The 21826-nt window shown below is 42.3% G+C and overlaps 1 protein-coding gene across 1 annotated transcript; it reads left to right on the top strand.

The window, feature by feature from the left end:
* The first annotated feature begins 645 nt into the window (after positions 1–645).
* LOC105397526 (ubiquitin-protein ligase E3C) lies at positions 646–16681 on the top strand. Its single transcript, XM_048632956.1, has 21 exons — positions 646–844; positions 936–1063; positions 1166–1369; positions 1676–1795; positions 2032–2158; positions 2599–2752; positions 3735–3958; positions 4189–4573; positions 4771–5045; positions 5210–5391; positions 6319–6547; positions 6981–7095; positions 7290–7408; positions 7746–7857; positions 8181–8313; positions 8762–8974; positions 12934–13028; positions 13312–13472; positions 13956–14086; positions 14458–14626; positions 15445–16681. The coding sequence occupies exons 2-20, from the start codon at positions 938–940 to the stop codon at positions 14623–14625; spliced, it is 3273 nt and encodes a 1090-aa protein (XP_048488913.1). The 5' UTR covers positions 646–844; positions 936–937; the 3' UTR covers position 14626; positions 15445–16681.
* The last annotated feature ends 5145 nt before the right edge of the window (positions 16682–21826 follow it).

Raw genomic sequence — 21826 nt, 5'->3', positions numbered from 1 at the left:
ATTATTTTTATCTGTGTGTCACACAGACACTGACACAGAACAGAATGCTGTGGTCTGTGGTAAAATTTGCCGCGGTCGCAGTGTATAAATAATTTAAAATGTTTTTTTTTTATGTAAAAATGAGCGAAATGGGAACCCCCAAGGGACGAGTAACCTCGCCGAGGCACTCATCGCGGAACACCAACCTAAAGGAAAACTATTAAGACGACGACACATTAGCGGACGCGGCTTACGGACGCTCTTGGACGTCCCTTATTTTGTAACTTTTTGAGAGTTTAGCAACCGGTGATAATTGGTATCAACTTAGAGACTTATTAACCGAAAACACCAAAAATCTTAGTGAAAGAAATATGCAAGAAGCCTACCAATATATCCTTACATTCAACATAAACGTTTGTGAAATCAGATAAGTCAGTAAAAAGTTATTAATTAATAATGCTCTAAGTTGTCAGACATTTTGTACCAACCAACCCCACTCGGAGTTACATAATACGGGGGCTGAAAGCTGAACGACAAAGACATAGCATAGTAAGCCGCGTCCGCTAATGTGTCGGTGCCTTTATTATTCTGAGGCCTTGCTATAGGCGGAAATATTCTGTGATGATTAGGTAGTTATAGCAGAATAACAATTTTTTAATCTGTGATTCAATCGATGACATGAAAAAATGAGTGATGGATTGGATTCTAGCTTGCAAAATATTTTTTACTATTTGTATTTGTAAATTACAAGTAAAACAGTGCTTTGTTTAACAAGTAAGGCAAAATTGTTGTATTCATTCGTAATACAGGAATACAATAGAATATTTTATTATTGATGTTAAACGAAAATTCGTAATATCCATTGGTATGATAAATATTTTCAGCTGATTGTTGTTTACAATTTAACCAGTACCAAAATATAATTTTCAATTGTTATTGATTGTATTTGTTTACAGTTATGTATTCGTTTGAGGGAGACTTTCGTCGAAAACCACAGCAGAACCTGGCTGGGGCTAGTGCTCAGAGAAGCACTGACAGAAATGCTCTGATCCTGCAAACTCAACAGCAAAGACAAAAGAGAGAGGTTAGTTATTCAATAATTTTCTATGTTTTTCGAAATCTAAATTGTGTTTTTGTATGTGAGTGAAATATTATACCCAGAACTTCAACATTGCATTGGTTTCAGGAACATCGAAGAAGATTAAATAGTACAATAAAAATTCAAGCTTATGTCCGAAGTTACATGACTAGGAAGTATTACAAACAGATAGAACGTGAGAAATTTGATTCAGAATTTCCTCAAGAGGACACTGATGATGATGTTTTTGTTTCAAATTTAGTGGCTAGGATTTTGTACTTTTATGATGATGGCCAAGATGTTCCTAGACTGGTATGTATTATTTTTATTATATTTCAAATATTAAAGAGCAATCAGTATTTCTAAATGTACACATTCTTTCACCATTTTTTTCCTCCTTAATGATGGGGCCTTTGTGAAATGGTGGTAGATTATGACTTTTGACAAGTAATTCTAATATTCTACATTGAAAAAATAAACGATTTCATTTCATATATTTGCATTATTTTCTTTCTAGGATAATGGTTGCAATCTTATGTGTTGCAAATAAAATACTATAATTGAGCAAGTCACCATGATAAATACCTACAATAAAACAATTACTTCTACTTTTTCCAGATATCCATTTCGCAGTTGTTGCTGAAGAGATGGAAGCGAGTGTTCCACAGCGGTGGGTCCGCCGTGCAGATACGGAGGCTGCTGGCCTTGCATCTGCGGCTGCTCAGGGAAACTAGTGATGTAAGACATGGATTTTGTTTATTCCGGGATACCAATCAGTCAATCAGGGCCATTAGGTGAGAAAGTTAAGAACTATGCACAATTGCACATTCCCAATTGGCTTTAGGAGAAAAGTCAAGTTCCAGTTTAATCAAGTAGGCTACCCCTAGCTATACATAGAGCAGTATAATGAAAGAAATATTTATTTGACTCAATGACAACAACAACATAATATATTTGTTTGATTTTTCTTACAGTTGCCATTAGCAGTCCCACTGCGGATGTTTGAGGTGTTCACCTCCACAGTCTCACTGGAGACGGCTCTCAGCCCTGAGGATGCCAGCACCACCATTGGGCACACATTACACTATCTTGTCAAAAGAGGTGAGAGTTTTGTATGCACACATCACACCACACTACCACCCACTGTTACAACAGGCAGACCAGTCCATCCCTTCCATCCAACCCACATACAAAACAAAACAACTATAATCAGCGACAACTTCGGCATACATTTAACATGCACAAACCATGTCATTTAAACATGCCAAACACAATACAGCTCTAATCCATCCGTAACCTGATGTGCCGGCGCACGCCGCCGTTGTTTGCCCTCTCAGCCAACCCCCCACCCATCATATTCTACCAGCCCCAGTCCCACAGAAACCTACACACTATGCCACACCCCACCTTAAACAGTATACTTTACTTACTTATTCCCAATCTCCGCTGGGGAGCAAAGGGCCGAAGTGAAGCGCCGCCATTCTTTACGATCTTGGGTCAGCAGTATAACAAGTACAAATTACAAATCCCCCAATTCGCAGGCTACTTCTCCGACCTCCGCAACCTGATGTGCCGGCGCACGCCGCCGCTGCTGGGCCCGTCCGCCAACCCGCCCACGCCGCTGTGCGCCGCGCTGCTCGAGCTCATAATGAGGCCTGTGCATCTCGTGGGCAAAGTGCCTATACCGGGATATGAGTAAGTGTTACGTTAAGTGGAGTCAAACCCCACTGCATCCTAACTAATATAATAAATGCGAAAGTAACTGTGTCTGTCTGTCTGTTACTCTTTCACGCCAAAACTACTGAACGGATTTGAATGAAATTTGGTATACATATCTCTTTCAATAAAGTAATATTCTATAAAAATGATAATGGCATTCATAGTTTTTTTGTTGATAATAGAAATGAGTCCCTTTGAAAAATTACTGCTCAATTACAGTATAGTGCGACAAACTTATCTGTTCCGGTGACAGCGAACTAAACTAATCCATATCTCATTATTTACTAATGAATTATATATTAATATTGATTAGATGGGTTTATTAAAACTGCACGCGCGAATTAACACTACAGGCAAACGTAAAATTTTATAAAATGAAGAAATATTAGACATTTACGTGAGCTCTCACCGGAACAGATACATAAGTTTGTGGCACTGTACCTATGTATGACTGTCATCGTATCTGTGAAAGGGTTGGACCGTTTTACATGCACTTTGCCGTTTAATTATTGACTGTTGTAGTATAAATTTCTTAAATTTATAAAAAACTAGCTGTTCCCGCGCGCTTCGCTTCGCCTTAAAAAGTTTTCCCGTGGGAATTCCGGGATAAAAAGTAGCCTATGTTCTTTCCCAGGGTCTAGACCGTATGTATACCAAATTTCATTCAAATCCGTTCAGTCGTTTTGGCGTGAAAGAGTAACAGACAGACAGACAGACAGACACAGTTACTTTCGCATTTATAATATTAGTAAAAAATAATATTTATTTATATACACTTTATTGCACACAAAAAAACAATTTTTACAAAGAAGCATTTTAAAAACATTGCTAATAATTTACGCATAAAGGCGGACTTATTGCTAAAAAGCAATTTCTACCAGCCAACCTTTGATTGGTGGTTATCGGTTCTTATTTTTGGTTCCCAAGAAATTAACTATACCATCATTTCCACCAACAGCGACACAGTAATGACGGAATTCACCGCCTCATTCCTCTGCACGGCGTACCCAGAGCCTGTTGAGATGTTCGTGATCCCCTCCATAGTGCAGGACGCCAACCACCGGTTCCCGTTCCTAGCGCTGGTGCAGTGCCTGCAAGATGATACGAAGTTTGCGCAGAGGCGGCTGATTAACGACTCGTGGTTGCTCCACTCGGTGTTGACGCTTGAGCCGCAGCAGTTTGGTGAGTGGGACTTGTTTAAACAGTGTTATGTTTAGTAGTGTGAAAACTGACGATGATTTTTGTAGCGACTGTTAAAGTGAATTTCTGATTTAATTATTATGGGTTGAGCAATAGTAAAGTCAGTAAAATTATGAATTTAACATTAAAGTAAAAGAGATATAGCCGATAACTACTCTCCCACTACTGAGTGAATTTTCATAATTTATAATTTCTGTCTCATTTATTTCCAGTAAACGAAATCCGAAGCCTAAACAGCACGAAGCTTCCAAACAACCCGTACGTTTTGGACTACCTGAAGGTTGTCGTCAAATTGACAGTCAACGTCTGCAACAAACAGATCAACTACGAATTTGAAGACTCTTTATACACCCAAGATACTTCCGCGGACAAGGATGATGATGATAGCGATACCGATTCTGAACCGGATCTGATATCTTTGAAGGAACAGATGCTGCTGACGCGCAGTATAGAGATGTTGAATGAGCCTGAGCGCTGTATAATGAGTGCGTGCTCGCAGATCACTGATACGGACTTGAGCGATGAATTTCTGGATTCCATGTCGGAGATCTGCCATAATCTGCTATTGAGTCACCGGTTTGCGCTGCATAAGTATAGGTAAATACCTAAATATATTTTTGTTTGCTATGGACAGTCGCCTTTAATGATGATCGCTCTACTGATAACGTTTCAATTTACCTACAGACTCCAACTTCTTTTCTGATAACCATAATTATGAATAATATTTTTTAGGCAGATGGCATTATGCAGATTTTTGTCTCACTAACACAATAACACTACCAAAATGATTACAGGCTCCTGTACACGCTAGCCTTCAAGCCGGTCTTCCTGCGCGGCCTATGGCGGTTCCTCAGCAACATGAGTCACGAGTCATCATTCGGAGGAACGGCCACGCCGCTGCTCTCAGCCCTCTCCCGGGGCATGGGCAGTGACTACTCTGTGATCGGGGTGCACAGACTGCTGGCGCCACTGGCGGTGTTCTGTGCTCTGTTCTCGCTGCTGATTGGTACGCTGCACGATACTGAGTTTGTGCGGGATACGGACTTTGAAGGGGATGAGAAGATGAGCGGTGAGTTCAGGATATTTGTTATAGTTTAGCGTATTTTTGCGATTTAGTTGCAATCAACTGAAATCTAGAAAGATAGATACCAATTATGAATGTAAATACGTTTCCTAATAACAATTAACTTCACAGCTTTCCCAAGTCATTAAAAAACAAATGCCTACCCACAGTGCCCCAATCACCGAGCGCGACGCACGCCTTCTCTCTCTCGGCGCTCGGCGGTCTCTGTCGCACGCTGCGGCAGGTGTGCCTGGGGCTGGTGGAGCTGGCGTGTCCCGAGCGCGGCGCCAGCGACTCGCGCGCGACTCACGCGCAGCCCAACAAGAAGCCTGCCTGGCCGCACCTCTTCAAGGTGACTGTAGTGACTACGTAGCTTGAACAAAATGGCGGCAACCTACGCTTTTGACGTTTATTGGACTAATGATAGAGATGATAGATGAGAGATAGAGCATTCTTGCCGCAATACGACGAATTGCGTTCAATTATACTAATGGCGTCGCGAACTTTGGTCACATTTTACCCTGGTCTTACCTCGGTACCTTCTACAATTATACAATTATAATCCTCTTTATTTGCACCAAAAACAGAAACAGTACAAAATAAAACTTAAATATAAAAACAGTATAAAAATGCGACCTTATTGCATATAGCAATCTCTACCAGACAACCTTATAGTGGATATAAAAAGCGTCACTATATTGGTCAAGTTACGTGCGCACTTATAGGACGTTGCATAAGTGGTATTAAAAATCACGTGACCAATAAAAGTTAGTTTGTGGTACATAACATTTGAAAAGGCGTAGAACAAAAGCACTCGTTCTCCCTCTCGACGCTCGGCGGTCTCTGTCGCACGCTGCGGCAGGTGTGCCTGCGGCTGGTGGAGCTGGCGTGTCCCGAGCGCGGCGCCAGCGACTCGCGCGCGACTCACGCGCAGCCCAACAAGAAGCCCGCCTGGCCGCACCTCTTCAAGGTGACTGTAGTTACCAACGCAAAACTGACGTGGTCTAGGGCAAAATAGCCGCCATATTGAATGTATAATTAATTCGTTTAAAAGAAAAAAATCAGAGTGCTGCCGCATTGTTTGACACACCACCCGGCCTCACTGCATTTCCAAGTGAAAGTCATCCTGAAGAGTGCTTAAGCATTGGTAAAATTACGCCTGTACATTGAGCAAATCAAATCTTAATTTATTGACACCATTTACACACGAGTTTACAATGCAGGCATAAATGTAAATAAATTCGAACACATATAAAATCATAACCTTTTATTCCACCAGGTCTGCACCCACCTCCTCCGAGCCCTCTACGTGCGCGACTCCCGTCTCCAATTCTGCTCGCAGCGAGGTTCCCCCGCGAACTGCGGGGGCTGCGGGGGCGCGGGGGCGGCGTGGACGGTCCCCGGGGCGGTCCCCGACGGGCCGCAAGCTGTGCTGATACTGGCCGGCACGCACGCCCGGCCTAATCCACGGCTGTTGCGGCAGGATCAGTATAGGAGCTCGCAGTTGGGTATGTGTGATTGTAATGATAACAATTTGTTCATATGCAATATGGAAGAAAATAAGAAAAAACAGTAATAATTAAAAAAAAAACTGAGCAATAAGGCCGTTAACTGTACCTTGTTCTCTGTGCATTTCCTGTTTGTGTCCCATAAACAATATTATCTATCCATCTCCCTATAGTATAAGGCCAGTGTTCGCTGTTATTTTTAAATGTCATAGGGAACGCTAAGGATCATGGATGATGTCTCACTACTAGCTACAAGGTAGTAGAAAATAGAGACAAGCTTGCCAGGAAACTAGAGGGCTAAAGTAGTGATTAGCACAGCAACACTCTGGAACTTTGTTTTTCGCAAAGTTATATTGACCCTCCTAACCTAGACACCATGATTCATTTATGAACCAAAACCAACTAATAATTTTAAATAACTAATTTGTTATAGAAGACGGCCCACCGCTAACAGTGAAGGAGCTCCGGACAGTCACAATATTACGGGAGATACCTTTTGTCGTGCCATTCGCAACACGAGTTCAAATTCTACAGGGACTTTTGAACAGGTAATTTAGATAAAGGCGTTAAAAACACAAATAGTAAACCATTATCTATAGGTATACAAAAGCTAGCTAACAAAACTTGTTACAAATATTGATAACTGAGATTGTACTTGGTTGAAAGATCTGTATTTACCAACCCCTAAATTTGCAACAGTTTAGCCATTTAAAACTTTACTTAATGAAACTATAATTTGCAGGGAAAAGCAAGAGTCGTGGTATGAGATGAGCAACTTCAACGAGGGTCCCATGATCAACATCAGCGTGCGCCGCTCCCATCTCTATGAAGACGCCTTCGACAAACTCAGCCCAGATAATGGTAAGAGACTGATGTAGGGGTGTAGCAAAAGTAGAGTAAACCGAAAGAAGGTATCACAGAGAGTCATCCTAAAGAATTTTTGCTCTACGACTTTTGGAAATTGGTGTAAATTTTAATCCTACTAATATTATGAGCCGCGTAAGTTTGTAAGAATGTAAGAATGAATGGATGTGGGTCACTCTTTCACGTATGACTACTGAATGGATTTTCATAAAATTTAGTTTGCAGTATTTTGGCAGATTATTATGATTTCCCACCGAAAAACTTTTTTAATGTGACGCTAAGCTCGTCGGAACAGCTAGTTCTTAATAATATTTTTACTACAATGTTGTTCCAGAACCCAACATGAAGTTGAAGCTACGCGTGCAGCTAGTGAACCAAGCGGGTGCCGACGAGGCGGGCGTGGACGGCGGAGGACTGTTCCGGGAGTTCCTGTCCGAGCTACTCAAGTTAGTACTACTTCATAGTTACTACCATGTTGTAGTTCACAGTTTAAACAGGTGGAATTATACTCTAAAAGATAGGTAATCCATACTGCAACAAAATGCACAAAACCGTTTATTTATACTAATGTCCTTCTAGCCGAATTTGGACCATGGTGCCCAATATCTTTGACCAGCTATCTGCTGCGGGAGCAGATTATAATGCCAAAGTGTGAAATAATTAATATTAATAATAATTTCCTGAGCCCCATTGTTCCAGCTCAGACATGAACCTTCTAGAAAAAAGTATAACCATAAATTCCATAATAAATAAAAACTTAAATTTCCAGGTCTGCCTTCGACCCGAATCGCGGTTTGTTCCGGCTAACGCGAGACAACATGTTATACCCCAACCCCGGGGTCCACCTCCTGTATGATGACTTCCCAATGCATTACTTCTTCGTCGGACGGATGTTGGGCAAGGTAGGTGGTGCTATTGATACCTATGGTGCCTGGCTATATTCACATCGTCACTCATTGATATTTATTTGATGCCAAAATAGTAACATGATGGCTTTAGGTTTATTTATTTATTTAATATGGCACATCAACAGTACATGTTATAATACTTATTATATTTATTAGGTTAGATGGGTACTTTTCTGTAACATGTACCAATTACAGATATGCTCAGCACTTATTAACAAAATATAAAAACAATCACAAATTAACAGAGTTTTGCTTTGCGCCCGCTCTCGAATCCGAGTGATTTGAGCTACCGCGACTCGAAATATTTATCGTTTATTATGCCCCGTGCCAGCTATCTATACATATTCTATAAATACAAATTCTGAGGCTTTCTAAATGCAAAAAGGTTTAGCTTGTATAGCGGACTAATAAAAAATCCTAACGCCCCTTATTCACCACACAGGCGATCTACGAAAACCTTCTCGTGGAGCTTCCTCTGGCAGAATTCTTCCTGGCCAAGCTGTGTTGCCGGCGCGAGCCCGACGTGCACGCGCTGGCGTCGCTGGACCCGGGCCTGTACCGCGGCCTGCTGCTGCTGAAGACGCACCGCCGCGACGACGTGCCCGACCTCGGCCTCGACTTCACCATCGTCAGCGACGAGCTGGGCGAGCAGCGGGTGAGACACCCGAGCACGACTATGTGCAACATATGTTATAGTGGTGTGGGACACCCGAGCACGACTATGTGCAGCATACCTACATAGAGCGTGGGACACCCCCGCACTCATATGCTTCGCATACCTACATAGAGCGTGGGACACCCCCTTGTGGGACAGACGCTTGTCTCTAGCTTGTCAAGCTGTGCTGCCGACGTGCACGCGCTGGCGTCGCTGGACCCGGGCCTGTACCGCGGCCTGCTGCTGCTGAAGACGCACCGCCGCGACGACGTGCCCGACCTCGGCCTCGACTTCACCATCGTCAGCGACGAGCTGGGCGAGCAGCGGGTGAGACACCCGAGCACGACTATGTGCAACATATGTTATAGTGGTGTGGGACACCCGAGCACGACTATGTGCAGCATACCTACATAGAGCGTGGGACACCCCCGCACTCATATGCTTCGCATACCTACATAGAGCGTGGGACACCCCCTTGTGGGACAGACGCTTGTCTCTAGCTTGTCAAGCTGTGCTGCCGACGTGCACGCGCTGGCGTCGCTGGACCCGGGCCTGTACCGCGGCCTGCTGCTGCTGAAGACGCACCGCCGCGACGACGTGCCCGACCTCGGCCTCGACTTCACCATCGTCAGCGACGAGCTGGGCGAGCAGCGGGTGAGACACCCGAGCACGACTATGTGCAACATATGTTATAGTGGTGTGGGACACCCGAGCACGACTATGTGCAGCATACCTACATAGAGCGTGGGACACCCCCGCACTCATATGCTTCGCATACCTACATAGAGCGTGGGACACCCCCTTGTGGGACAGACGCTTGTCTCTAGCTTGTCAAGCTGTGCTGCCGACGTGCACGCGCTGGCGTCGCTGGACCCGGGCCTGTACCGCGGCCTGCTGCTGCTGAAGACGCACCGCCGCGACGACGTGCCCGACCTCGGCCTCGACTTCACCATCGTCAGCGACGAGCTCGGCGAGCAGCGGGTGAGGCACCCGAGCACGACTATGTGCAACATATGTTATAGTGGTGTGGGACACCCGAGCACGACTATGTGCAGCATACCTATATAGAGCGTGGGACACTCCCTTCCTCATATTCATCGCATGTATAATGTTCCTGTGGAACAGACGCTTGTCTCTATAGAGACTATAGCTATAACACTATAGCTGACTATAGTCAGCGACTAGCTGGGCGAGCAGCGGGTGAGGGGTTAACAGTTGACGGTCGTCGAGAGATGGTGGATTCTAATTCTGACGTTCTCAAATTTATTTGATTGCCTTTAGGGTTTCTTCTTCACAGAGTGTCAGTGACAAAAACTAAAATTCATGTGCTCAACCAATGAAAACAATTTGATTTTACAAATATACAGGGCATTGCAAATGCAAATGCAAGCATGTTATATCTTAGCACGAAATTGAAATCAGAATTTCAAAATTCGCTAAAATAATTAATTACATGCTAAAAAGTCACGTGACCAACAAAGTTTCTATGTTTTTTTTTTTTTTTTTTTTTTAAAGATTTTATTATCACTCCACAGACTTTATGTCCGTGCCTTTTTGAGAGATCAATATATTGTGAGAGTTTGGTTGTTTTTTGTCTTCATCTTTTAACTACTCACTACTCAATGTGGAAGCTTATAAATCTTATAATATATATATTTTATCTTTTATATATATATACCTATATATTATTAATAAAAAAAAATTTTTTTTTTTTTTGCACTCCTGGAGGAAAATCTACACAGACACCTGGGAAGGGGACCCAGGTAGTGTCGGCCTTTAACCGACTAAAAACCCCCAGTTGTGCATTTCTTGTTTTTTTTTTTTTTTTTTTTTTTTTTTTCCTTTGTTTCACACAGTCACACTTACAATTATAATGGCAACAAACATTTGAAGGGTAGGGCCAGTGTCAGCTGTCTTCAGAGAACTTAACAGACGCCTGTCCGTGGCCACACACTCCTTTTGTCATCGCTGTTGTTTTGCCTGGTGTTAATGTGTGACAGTGTTCTTAAAACTATCTTAATTTTATTGGTTAGTTCTTATACAGATAATATTAATTCATGATATACTATACAATACCTACATATCAAAACTATACAATACATGCTATATACTATACATAACAAAACTATAAAATACATGCAATACGGTTTGGCCGTCAATATAAAATTAAAATCAAAATTCTCCTATTCCGCTCCATTTTGCGTTGCCAAAAGCCTTGATTGCTGGGCAACGACCTCTTTGTCCCGATTTTTTATTGCCATCTTTAGGTTGTACTCGAGGATCCGTTTCTTCGGTGCTGTTATTGCCGTTCTAGCGAGGTTGCCGATAGCGTCCTCGGTGTCATCCGCATAGTAGGTGCAGGCGGAGGTGTGCCTCGACAGCGCCACTACTGCGTGAGGTATGCTATCGTGCAACTTTATTTTATCTTTTGTTTTTATGATAATGACGGATTCGTACGTCAATCCCTGTGCTTCGTGTATGGTTAAGACGCGTGATCCCGTTCCTTCTCCAAACCCTTGGCTGGTCAGGGTCTCTTTTTCTTCCTGTGTATGCGTCAGGAATAGAGTGTTGGTTTGGGATTTTGGAATTGCTGCGTCTGTAAACCTTTTCAGCTGCAGGGATTGGATACGCGTTGTGGCTGCGTATATGCCTGAGTATACTTCTCTTAGGGCGTATGCAACATCCATGGGGTTTCTGTATGAGCACAACAGCTCCTGGGTGATGTTTACTACCAGTGTTTGGCGACTGTACCTTAGTTCGAATAGGTTCTCTCTGTCTATGTACGGTAGCTGGTTGATGTCTCCGATTAGAGCAATATCACTGGCACGGGACAGGCGGGCGGCAATTACGATTGCCCCGAAATGGTTCATCAGGGCCTCGTCAATTATCAGGCGTTGGCATCCGACATGTTCTCTAAAGCCGTTTACTAGGACTGATGCCATCGTACGTACCCTAGTTCTAACCATGTCCCCGATCCTATGCGCTAGCCTGTTTCGTATATCGACGGCCGCCTCAGTTGTCGTGGTGATAATGGTGTCTTTGCTCACATCGAAGTTATTTACCACCCAGGTTGTCTTCCCACATCCAGGTACCCCGTTCACCCAAGCGATGGTGGGCATCGTCCAGCTATTCCAGGTAGCGTTAATGGTTTCCGCTTTTGCTAGGATTTTGTCCTCTAGCATAATCCTGGTACACTGAGCTACGACCACCATTTGGTTGTTGTGTGGGAGAGTGAGTTTCGGGATGTTGCGTTCCCAGGGCACGAATCCGCATTCCTCGCTATAAGCCGCCATATACACTCCAGTCATTTTGCCTCTGAGGACTTGGCAACTACTGTTATCGTATATGCAGGCTTCGGCCTCCTCGAGTAAAACTTTTAGCCGGCTTTCGTTCTCTTGCCTGTAGGTCTGCATGATCGTTTTGCAGGACAAGAGATTTACCTGCTTTGTGGCGGTTGTAATTGCCATAAATTCGATGGCGGCATTCTCTAGATGGTCGTTTGAGGTGGTAGCTGTTTTCAGCTTCGGTGGGACCACCTGGCCCATATCCGCTCGAGTAATTTTCCTCTGGGCAAGCCTTTTTCCAGTTTTAGGTTCTCTGGAGATTTGGCGCCTCTCGGGTGTCCTCTGTGGTTTTCCTATAAGGCTTGAGGCAGCTGCTTTAAAAGCCTGGAGGAACCCTTGGACACGCCCTTGCGATGTTAAATTGTGCATCCTCCTTTCCATGTTCTGTTGTTCTGAAGCGGCGACAGCCCCAGCGGTCATCCTCTCCTGTAGGCGTTCAGATCCGGTGACCAAGTATTCGGCTTGTTGGTGGCAGTTGTCAATGCCCCTCGCAAGTATATGACCTTTGAGAAAGCTTAGATCTTCGCCTCTGTCCTCGAAGTTTCTATGTTAAATTATATTAGTATTACCCTTTTTGCAACACCCTGTATAACGTTTGCTCTTTTTTGTTTGCAGATAGACGAATTGAAACCGGGTGGAGCTAACATCCCCGTGACGGCTGAAAACAGAATAGAATACATACACTTAGTTGCTGATTACAAATTGAATAGGTAAGTCTGTTACCACTACAACTAACTTAGGGATTGAAATTCATGAAAATAATACCTATCGTATTCCGATTATTAATCACGTGATCAACAAACATAGATGAGCCCCTGTTGGCTTGGTTACCAACCCGTTTGTCCACTGCTTGACATAGTCCTCTCTCAAGCTGAGGTAATCTGTCCTCATCCAGACGCTACCGACTACTTCTCCAAGACCATAGGTCCAGTAGGCCGGAGGACATCCCATCTTTCATTTACCCCTATTCTAAATCAAACATTTCACCCACAGAGCGATCCGCGCGCAATGCCACGCGTTCAAGCGCGGTCTGACATCCGTGGTGTCCGCTGATTGGCTGCGCATGTTTTCGTGCCGCGAGCTGCAGCTGCTCATCGCCGGCGCGGAGACCGCAGTCGATATAAACGACCTGCGCGCGCACACTATGTACACAGGTAACGTCCCATACGTCGATACGGTCACTTATTTAGATGCCCAGAGAAACATGTGAAGGTTATGAGGTCATATGTCGGAATCACCGATATGATTATTCTTTGAATAGGAAGGATCATCTAAACTGGGTGAATATAGCTTGGCGGACCGCAACCTAATAGTTCTTGTATATTATGTGTATCACCGCTATCTGTTGTTAGTATTTGAAACGCCGTTGCTAGTATAAGAGTCATACATACTATGTACATAGGTAACTTATAGGGATGGCCTATGTAGATTCGCAAATAAAAATCAGAGGGATGCGTGTCATATCACATCGGGTTCACTAATATGGGTCTTTATTTTTACCCGACTGCCGAAGGAGGAGGGTAATGTTTTTAAGGTTTAATCCTCTAGGAAATCTATGGTTCAATACAAAAACAATATTCTGTGCGGAACTCTTCTTCATAGTCTGTGACACAAGCTGACGTTCCCTCACTTCGCAGGTGGTTTCTCGGACGAGCACCCGACGGTGAAGGCGTTCTGGAAGGTGGTGGAGAGCTTCACGGACGACCAGCGCCGGCAGCTGCTCAAGTTCGTCACTAGTTGCTCCCGCCCGCCGCTACTTGGGTTCAAGGTACGACCGAGCTACTATTTACTTGGGTTTAATGTACCGGATATTCGTGGAGAATCATAGAAACCAATGAGGAACGAAAATGAGGGCCTAGCTCTAGGTATCTGTCAGAACACACAAGCTTGGAGTATGTATTTAACAAAGGTCTATTGGTATTTAAACTATACAGAATTGAGGCCTTTATTCATTAGAGCATCCACGACCGAGAAAATGGTAGCGATTTTCATGAAAATTATGATGTGTTTCTATACACTGTCCCTGTGATTTTATCGTGACAATACGTCGAATCGTCGTAGAATACGGTGTTATTTCCGCTCATCCCGTCAAGTCTTCCTATTCGCCATATTCACTTACCCAACCTCTAACCCCCACAGGACCTCCAACCGCCATTCTGCATACAGAACGCGGGTCCGTCCGACCGGCTGCCCACCTCGTCCACGTGCATGAACCTGCTGAAGCTGCCCGACTTCCAGTCCGAGGCGGCGCTGGCCGAGCGCCTGCTGTACGCCGTGCAGGCCGGCGCCGGCTTCGAACTCAGCTAAGGTAGGATGGACGACAAAAAGATGTAATTGAAAAGGTATAGGTAACTTTGGAACGGCTTGGCGGATATCCATGAAATATGGATGGGTAAACACTCGATGAAATTACCTTTCTATCAACAATGAAACCCGCATGCCAATCGGTCCACCCGTTTCGGAGATATTCAGCGCCAAACTTGTAACACTCCTTGGGTCCGTCCGACCGGCTGCCCACCTCGTCCACGTGCATGAACCTGCTGAAGCTGCCCGACTTCCAGTCCGAGGCGGCGCTGGCCGAGCGCCTGCTCTACGCCGTGCAGGCCGGCGCCGGCTTCGAACTCAGCTAAGGTAAATGGACGACAAAAAAGATGTAATTGAAAAGGTATAGATAACTTTTAAACGGTTGGGCGGATTGACATGGAACTTGGATGAGCATACTCTCGATGAAATTGCCTTTCTAACAATAAAACCCACATGCCAATCGGTCCACCTGTTTCGGAGATATTAAGCGTCAAACTTATAATCGTCTTCGAGCTCAGCTAAAGTAAGGAGACTACGAGAAAATTGTGGAATTAAAAAGGTGTGAGTAACTTTTGAAACATGGATAGGAATAACTCTATTAAATTATCTTTCTATCAATGAAACCCACATGCCAATCGGTCCACCCGTTTCGGAGATATACAGCCTCAAACTTTTAAGACCGGCTCCCCATTAACACGTCAGCACCGCTTCTCGGTCCACACGTATACGAGATACCCAGAAACCCCCAAATTGCCGAGTTACGTAACGTCTGCAAGTTAATATTTTCAGGGTGAAGTACATAAAGTCTAATTATGTTTACAGGTTCATCATGCTGAAAAATATGGTTGGTTGCTGCGAGGGGGCACTTTCATTGACGTGCACATAATTTATTTATTGCATGATGAGATTGATGAGTAATGACCAGAAATGTTGATGTGATAATGTATACTTACAGTCTAGGTAAAGTCTTTTAATTTGTAAATATGTAATGATATTACCATTTTTGTAGTGTTTAATTTGTTATCGGTGATGAGGACGAGTTGTGATGATCAGGATTTGATTTAATTTATAGTTAGTTGTATGTTTACTGAGGGTAGTTGGTGAATTTATATAAGTATGGAATATTTATAAAGATTTGATATGTAGTCAAAATTATGTGTTTATTCCCTGTTTCTGTATTGCAGAATCAAATACAGACGGATAACAGATCAGTCTTTGTTAGAATGAAATAAATTATATATAGTCCGAACCATGAACAAAGTAAAATCTTCCAAATTTAATACATAATGTTGGGTATTTTGTCGGACTGATTTCAAAGATCTGTGATCTCAAGATCTTTATTAAGCTATTCGTACTGCCCTTGTTCCTTACTTCTTTTAATTTAATTCTTACTTTTCATATTGAAAAATATTCATTTAGAGTTTGAATGATGAAATACCCATTTAATGCAATACTTATACAAATATCAGGAGTTTTATAGAAATAAAATAGTTACTGCTGTAATCATAGCGTCTAGTATAATATAATTATTAGTGCAATTTATAATGTTTGACTACCAAGTTCTATGTAAATAAACACAAGTTAATATTGTATGATGTGTACTTTGCAGTATATTTATATAATATCCCCGTATTCATAAAACTAACAAAGGATTTGATTTAAAAGCTTCAAAAATCGGTCAGAAACACACTTTTCGACTCTTTGTGTGAGTCAAAAAGTTTAAATTGCTGTAGGTACACATCGACGCCTTGCGAGCCTCTTGGTCAGTGTCAGTTAGTTCTATTAATACGAGGGTATGTAATGTAGGTACATACTACTATTTACAATTATTTATAGCTAATATATGGGAAGTTCAGTCAAAATACGGATATAGTTTAGTTGTTGATGTAGTTTACGGAGTAAAAAAATCGAAAATGATTCTTCTCTATGTGTATTAGATCAGTAAATACTTCCAGTTATATTTATTATACATCGACTGTGTCAAATTTCATGTTTAGATTCACATTATTATATTTACCTACTGCTTATTTTAGTTGATAATAAATCTGTCGAACAAAAATCCTTTTTTTAAATTAATACGTTCAAATTCAAAAGCCCTGATTAATAAAGGTCTGCCATTTGGATTGATATGAAACTGAATAATAATAATACCTGCTATAGTAACATTTATAAAGGTTTTGATAGAGACAAACTGCAGATCTCACCTCCATCCGTCAAACAGATGAATCGCAGCCGTTTCAATTAAAGATTGATCGCCCATCATTCCTACTTCATACACTAACGAGGTGTAATCGTTTATTTACCCCGCTCTAAAAACGGCCATAATGTTTAATAATTTTAATAAATTACACGTCTAATATGTAACCGTGAAGTCGGCGGGCTCATCAATAATGCGTATTAATATTGGCTTAGCATTCGTCGGGATTTCAAGATGGCGGACAGTCGCCGCCATTGCGGTTTTGACAGTTGCAATCCATCACCGGTGATGAATGAGGCGAGGGACGCGTGTGCGCCGCTTCTAGTGAACTGCTGATTCAGCGACAGACTAACTAAGACGGTTACTAATCGGTTCCGTAGCTTCGTAGAAACAATCACTGTTCGGGGGAAAATCGAAAAAAAAAACTTTACCATGGTAAATGAAGCAGATTTGGCGAGAGGCCTACGTCCAGCAGTAGGCTAGTATAAGCTCTTCTAAAGTCCTAGAATTTATTAATTGTTTTGCAATTACCTACATACAATACAAATCTATAAGTCCTACCTCAATTAGCAATTTCCAAATAAATATACCTGCCATCGTAACTACCATAATCTCAAAAAAGGTAGATACGTAAGTACCTAACTAAGTGCCTAAGTAAGCTTCTACCTAGACCTACCTTCTATCTACCCATCAAAAAACATCTTCACACAGCACCTACAAAGCCAATAGAGGAAAAATATTAAGTTACTCTTCTATGTGCCGGTACGCGTGATTGTACAAAATGAGGAATGGACCTGACAGAGCACTGAGTCATACGGGCCACTGCGGGCGGCGGCGGCGGCGGCGGCGGTGACCGACACACCGTAATGTGAATCAAATGACTGCCTCGCGAGAAGTATAGGGTAAGTCATTTTACGTATGCTGTAAAGCTATGTATCTATGATAAGTAAGTAAGTACTTTCGTACATTGCGGGGCCATATGTATTGGATCTGAGTGCCTTTATAGTCTACGACAACACATTTAAGTACATCAGTAAGGGCTAATTTTTCATTAGTCAGATACTTAATTCATATCTAACGAATAAAATTGTTGCTGTCACTGTCTAATACAATCATTCAGATGCGACAGCGTCATAATTATTCCCCAGATAAGTTAATTTTATCTTGCTATTAAAAACTCAACCTTATTACTCTCTAAATCTATTGTCCCGTTACTGGTAAATCTATTAAAATCTATTTGAACTATAGTAACAGGTTGGAAAATTCTGATAAGTAAAATATCTGGTTCCTTTGGGTTTTATTAGTGACGAAACAGACAGTTTCCTCTTGCACACAAGGACATGCCATAGATAACCTACTATATTCGTCGGTTTCTCATTAGAGTAAATCTACCTAAGCACGGACTTAAGTACCTACTGCTCAACGACAATACATCCAGGGAGACCATTATTTTTAATAAAGGTGGACAAAACAGCAAAAACCATTCACCGGAATCGAAACACATGAAAAGTAAAAGGCTTGCGGTTTCTACGTGCGTTACATTGTTGCATTCCCTTTCAAATTTAGCACGGTCGCCTTTTGAAGACGGATTGCCGTCATAAACCATTGACGCATGTGTTTAGCATTTGCCTCACGCTCTCGCGGATTGCCCGACGACATCGACTGCTAATGCTTCCACGCTTCTCATTTGCATAAAAGTCAAACGCGCTTGCATTTTATTAGGTAACGCATGTTTAGTGCAACTTGACGCATGTTTTATCTACAGTTAACATAAGACCCATGTATTATTTTCATACATAAAATTGAGCTTTTAGCAGATATATTTGCTATAACAATAGAATTCAGCATAGCAAATGCAGAGATCGATCGATAGCCTCAACATTCAATAGGTTTGTGAGGTAGGTACTGAAATAATATCCAAGTTTAGAAAGCGCTATTCCCGCAGCCCACGAGGCAAACAACTGTCAAGATTAGGAGTCGCCAGGCGGATGCCATATCTCAAGGTAGGTGCGACTGCGAACCGCTCCGTATCTCATCGCCCGCCACAACTACCTACTAACTTACACGATTTGTTACTGACACAACTAATAGAAGTGGGTGCAGCGACTATCAGCGGCGGATAAATCGCAATTACCACGGCTGCAACGGCCGCCTATAAAGTGCAATCAAGGACCACAGACACTGGTTTCTAAGGAACCTATAAAAGGCTTGAAACCTCATTTCGAACAGTAAACAATTAGAACTTAAGCCGTCTCATTTCGTGACAATTAATGGTCGCGTCGAGTGGCCGCGGCGTCGCCGGTGGTCGCGACATTGTAGCGACAGATCTCCACACTTCTCGGAAGGTCAGCTCCATGTCGGTAAACCTGCGTCTAGGCGCTTAGACATTATTTCTAGAGTCCGTAATTATAGGGATCATCGACTGCCGCTTTTAAGGAAATCGGTACGCAATCATAGGAATTCCCGGCTAATTATAGGCTTAACTTGAACCGAAATCGTAAAAGAGAACTTATTTCATAAATGTTATTGCAGGTAATTACTTATTTATTTTAGTATTAAAATGTAAATTATGGGAGAAATATGATAAATTATCTCCGTTAGTAAGTAAGTATTATACTCGTACATACTTACATAGTGCCACAATAGCACCATTGTAACATACCATTAGATAGCTGACGACCCTGACAGTTCTGGGTCTATCGGTGTTACTCGACCGAGTCGAGATAAGTCAGCAATCGCGTCTATTTCAGTATTACACCAACGGACAGCCGGCATCTCGGGATCTCGTCTTGAACTGTCTACTAGAGCGCGAACGAGCCCGGACCACCCAACGCGATTCCTCCACTCCTAAATACAAACGTCCGCTCAACTATTTATATTGGTATTATCTACCCACGGAACAAATATAAATACAAGAATAATAAAAACTTAACAGTTTTATTAACACTGATATCCATATCGTCATCGTAATAAAACTTGATTCATGTTTTACCTATTACAATGACCGATAAAAATTTGTGCTGCAATAAATTAAGTGGGATTTTTATACTTTAGTGCTTGAACACCGACGGATTTTATTCCCTTATTTCGAATGACGTGATTATCTGCCTTGCGCTTAATTATATGGACGAAACATGGATAATAATAAACCAGGTGACTTTTTCTTATTTGCCGGGAGACCGTCATATTTCAAAATCGTTGGATCAAATGGAAAGGTCAATGGTCATGGTCCCCGCATTACTGGAACCGCTGGAATTTGATGAAGAGCTTCGCCAAATGCTCTACATTTTTATGATCAATATATTTTACTGATTTATTCGAAGCTAAATTGGAATGGTGATGTTGCGAGCGAGAATTAAGATGTGGCCATCCCGCTGCGTCTGCGGCGACATAAAGATGACTGTTGAGCGATGACAGTCTGGTTTAATGTTGGATAAATGGCGAGTGCGAGTAGGAACATGGATGATTATTGCCGCGTTTAACAAAGTATTTAACTGCGAACATGCGTTTATGTGGCAGTTGAATAATATCTGGGGCGTCCATCTGCGCAGTTGACAGGACTCGAGCCTCGGCGGCCGCGCTTCAATGGATAATCACCATCAAAACGTTTTTCTTCATAGGCCGCATTTAAAAATAGTTTAACTTGGTTTAATATACAATAAGTGGACGTGAATTGACTTCAATGGTAATTGCTGAGACGCCCGGATTATATTTCCAATAAACGGCCGGCTAATCGATCATCAACCTTATACTTAATTTACAGATTTACTAGATATGGGGCATAAAATCATAAAGTTGTGTGTGTTTTGCTTACATGAAAACATGGAATAAGCTTTTTCATTTGCTAAGTATACTGAGCTTCGTCTTGTCGCTTACCTCAATAGTAAATAAAATCTTTTATTTTGTATTTGCTAGGAAAATCACATTAATTAATTTACACAAATAGGTTAATTAACATGAGCTAAATAAACTAGTGACCATTAATGCTCATTATCCACGACCGTTTATGAAGAGACTTATTAATAATAATAATAATAATAATATGTGGGGACATCTCACACACGGCCATCCGACCCCAAGCTAGGCAGAACCTGTGTTATGGGTGTCGGACAGCTGATATATCTACACAAATACATAGATATATAGATACTAAATATAAATATCAACATCCAAGACCCGAGTACAAATATCTGTGTTAAAACAAATATCTGCCCCAGCCGGGAATCGAACCCGGGACCTTCGGCTCAGTAGTCAGGGTCACTAACCACTACGCCATTCGGTTATTAATGTGAAGGAAGCCTATCAGGATCGTGGCACGTGAAGATCTAGTCTCTGCCTACCCCTCTGGGAGACATGCGTAAGTAAGTTCATTTAAAAAGTACTTTTGTGTTCACCTGTACAGTTACAGTACTTAGGTTGGTAGGTAGGTACATCGGCATTTTGTTCCGTAAAGCAATGATATCTTCTGAAGTGTCGTTGGTACATTGAACAACAACAGCTTGAATGCTAATGCTTTTATTCGATGCAGCTCGTGGCTCGGCGTCGTGGGTGGCATCCCACTCTTGTTTTGTTTGAAAATGAACACAAAAAAACTCCTAAAGGAAATTAGTCCCTCTAAAACATGGCCCAGACATGTGTTACTTTTTTCGCTTTAAACATGTCTCGCAGTGAAGATTTATAGAGTGGCTTTTTGGAGTAAAATTGAAGGATTAAATCACTAAAATAGCATTGGGCGCCCGGGGAGTTTGTTTGGGGGGGTGGTGTGTTGACTATGCGCGCGTTGTTTATCTGGTGCGCAGTTTGTGGAATGATAAGAGCTGTAGGCGCTGCGCCGGCGCAGGTAGCGTGTAGCACAGGTAGCCTGCTGCTACTGTTGGCTCCTGAGTACACAACTTGCGTAAACAATACACCAGGGTGCGGTAGGGTGACTACGAGTTATTTTTGTTTTAAAATTGTATAATTCTAAATGGTATTCGGATACTAAATGATACTAAAACAATACCAACT

This window comes from Plutella xylostella, chromosome 5, assembly GCF_932276165.1.
Source record: "Plutella xylostella chromosome 5, ilPluXylo3.1, whole genome shotgun sequence".
Classification (NCBI taxonomy): Eukaryota; Metazoa; Arthropoda; class Insecta; order Lepidoptera; family Plutellidae; genus Plutella; species Plutella xylostella.
The sequence above is the reverse complement of the archived record's forward strand: the minus strand, read 5'-3'. Positions and strand labels throughout refer to the sequence as shown.

Coding starts and splice junctions, on each gene's coding strand:
- LOC105397526 (XM_048632956.1), top strand. CDS start 938: ATGTATTCGTTTGAGGGAGACTTTCGTCGAAAACCACAGCAGAACCTG. Junction 6,548..6,980: donor GTATAGGAGCTCGCAGTTGG/GTATGTGTGATT, acceptor AATTTGTTATAG/AAGACGGCCCACCGCTAACA. Junction 8,314..8,761: donor TCGGACGGATGTTGGGCAAG/GTAGGTGGTGCT, acceptor TTCACCACACAG/GCGATCTACGAAAACCTTCT.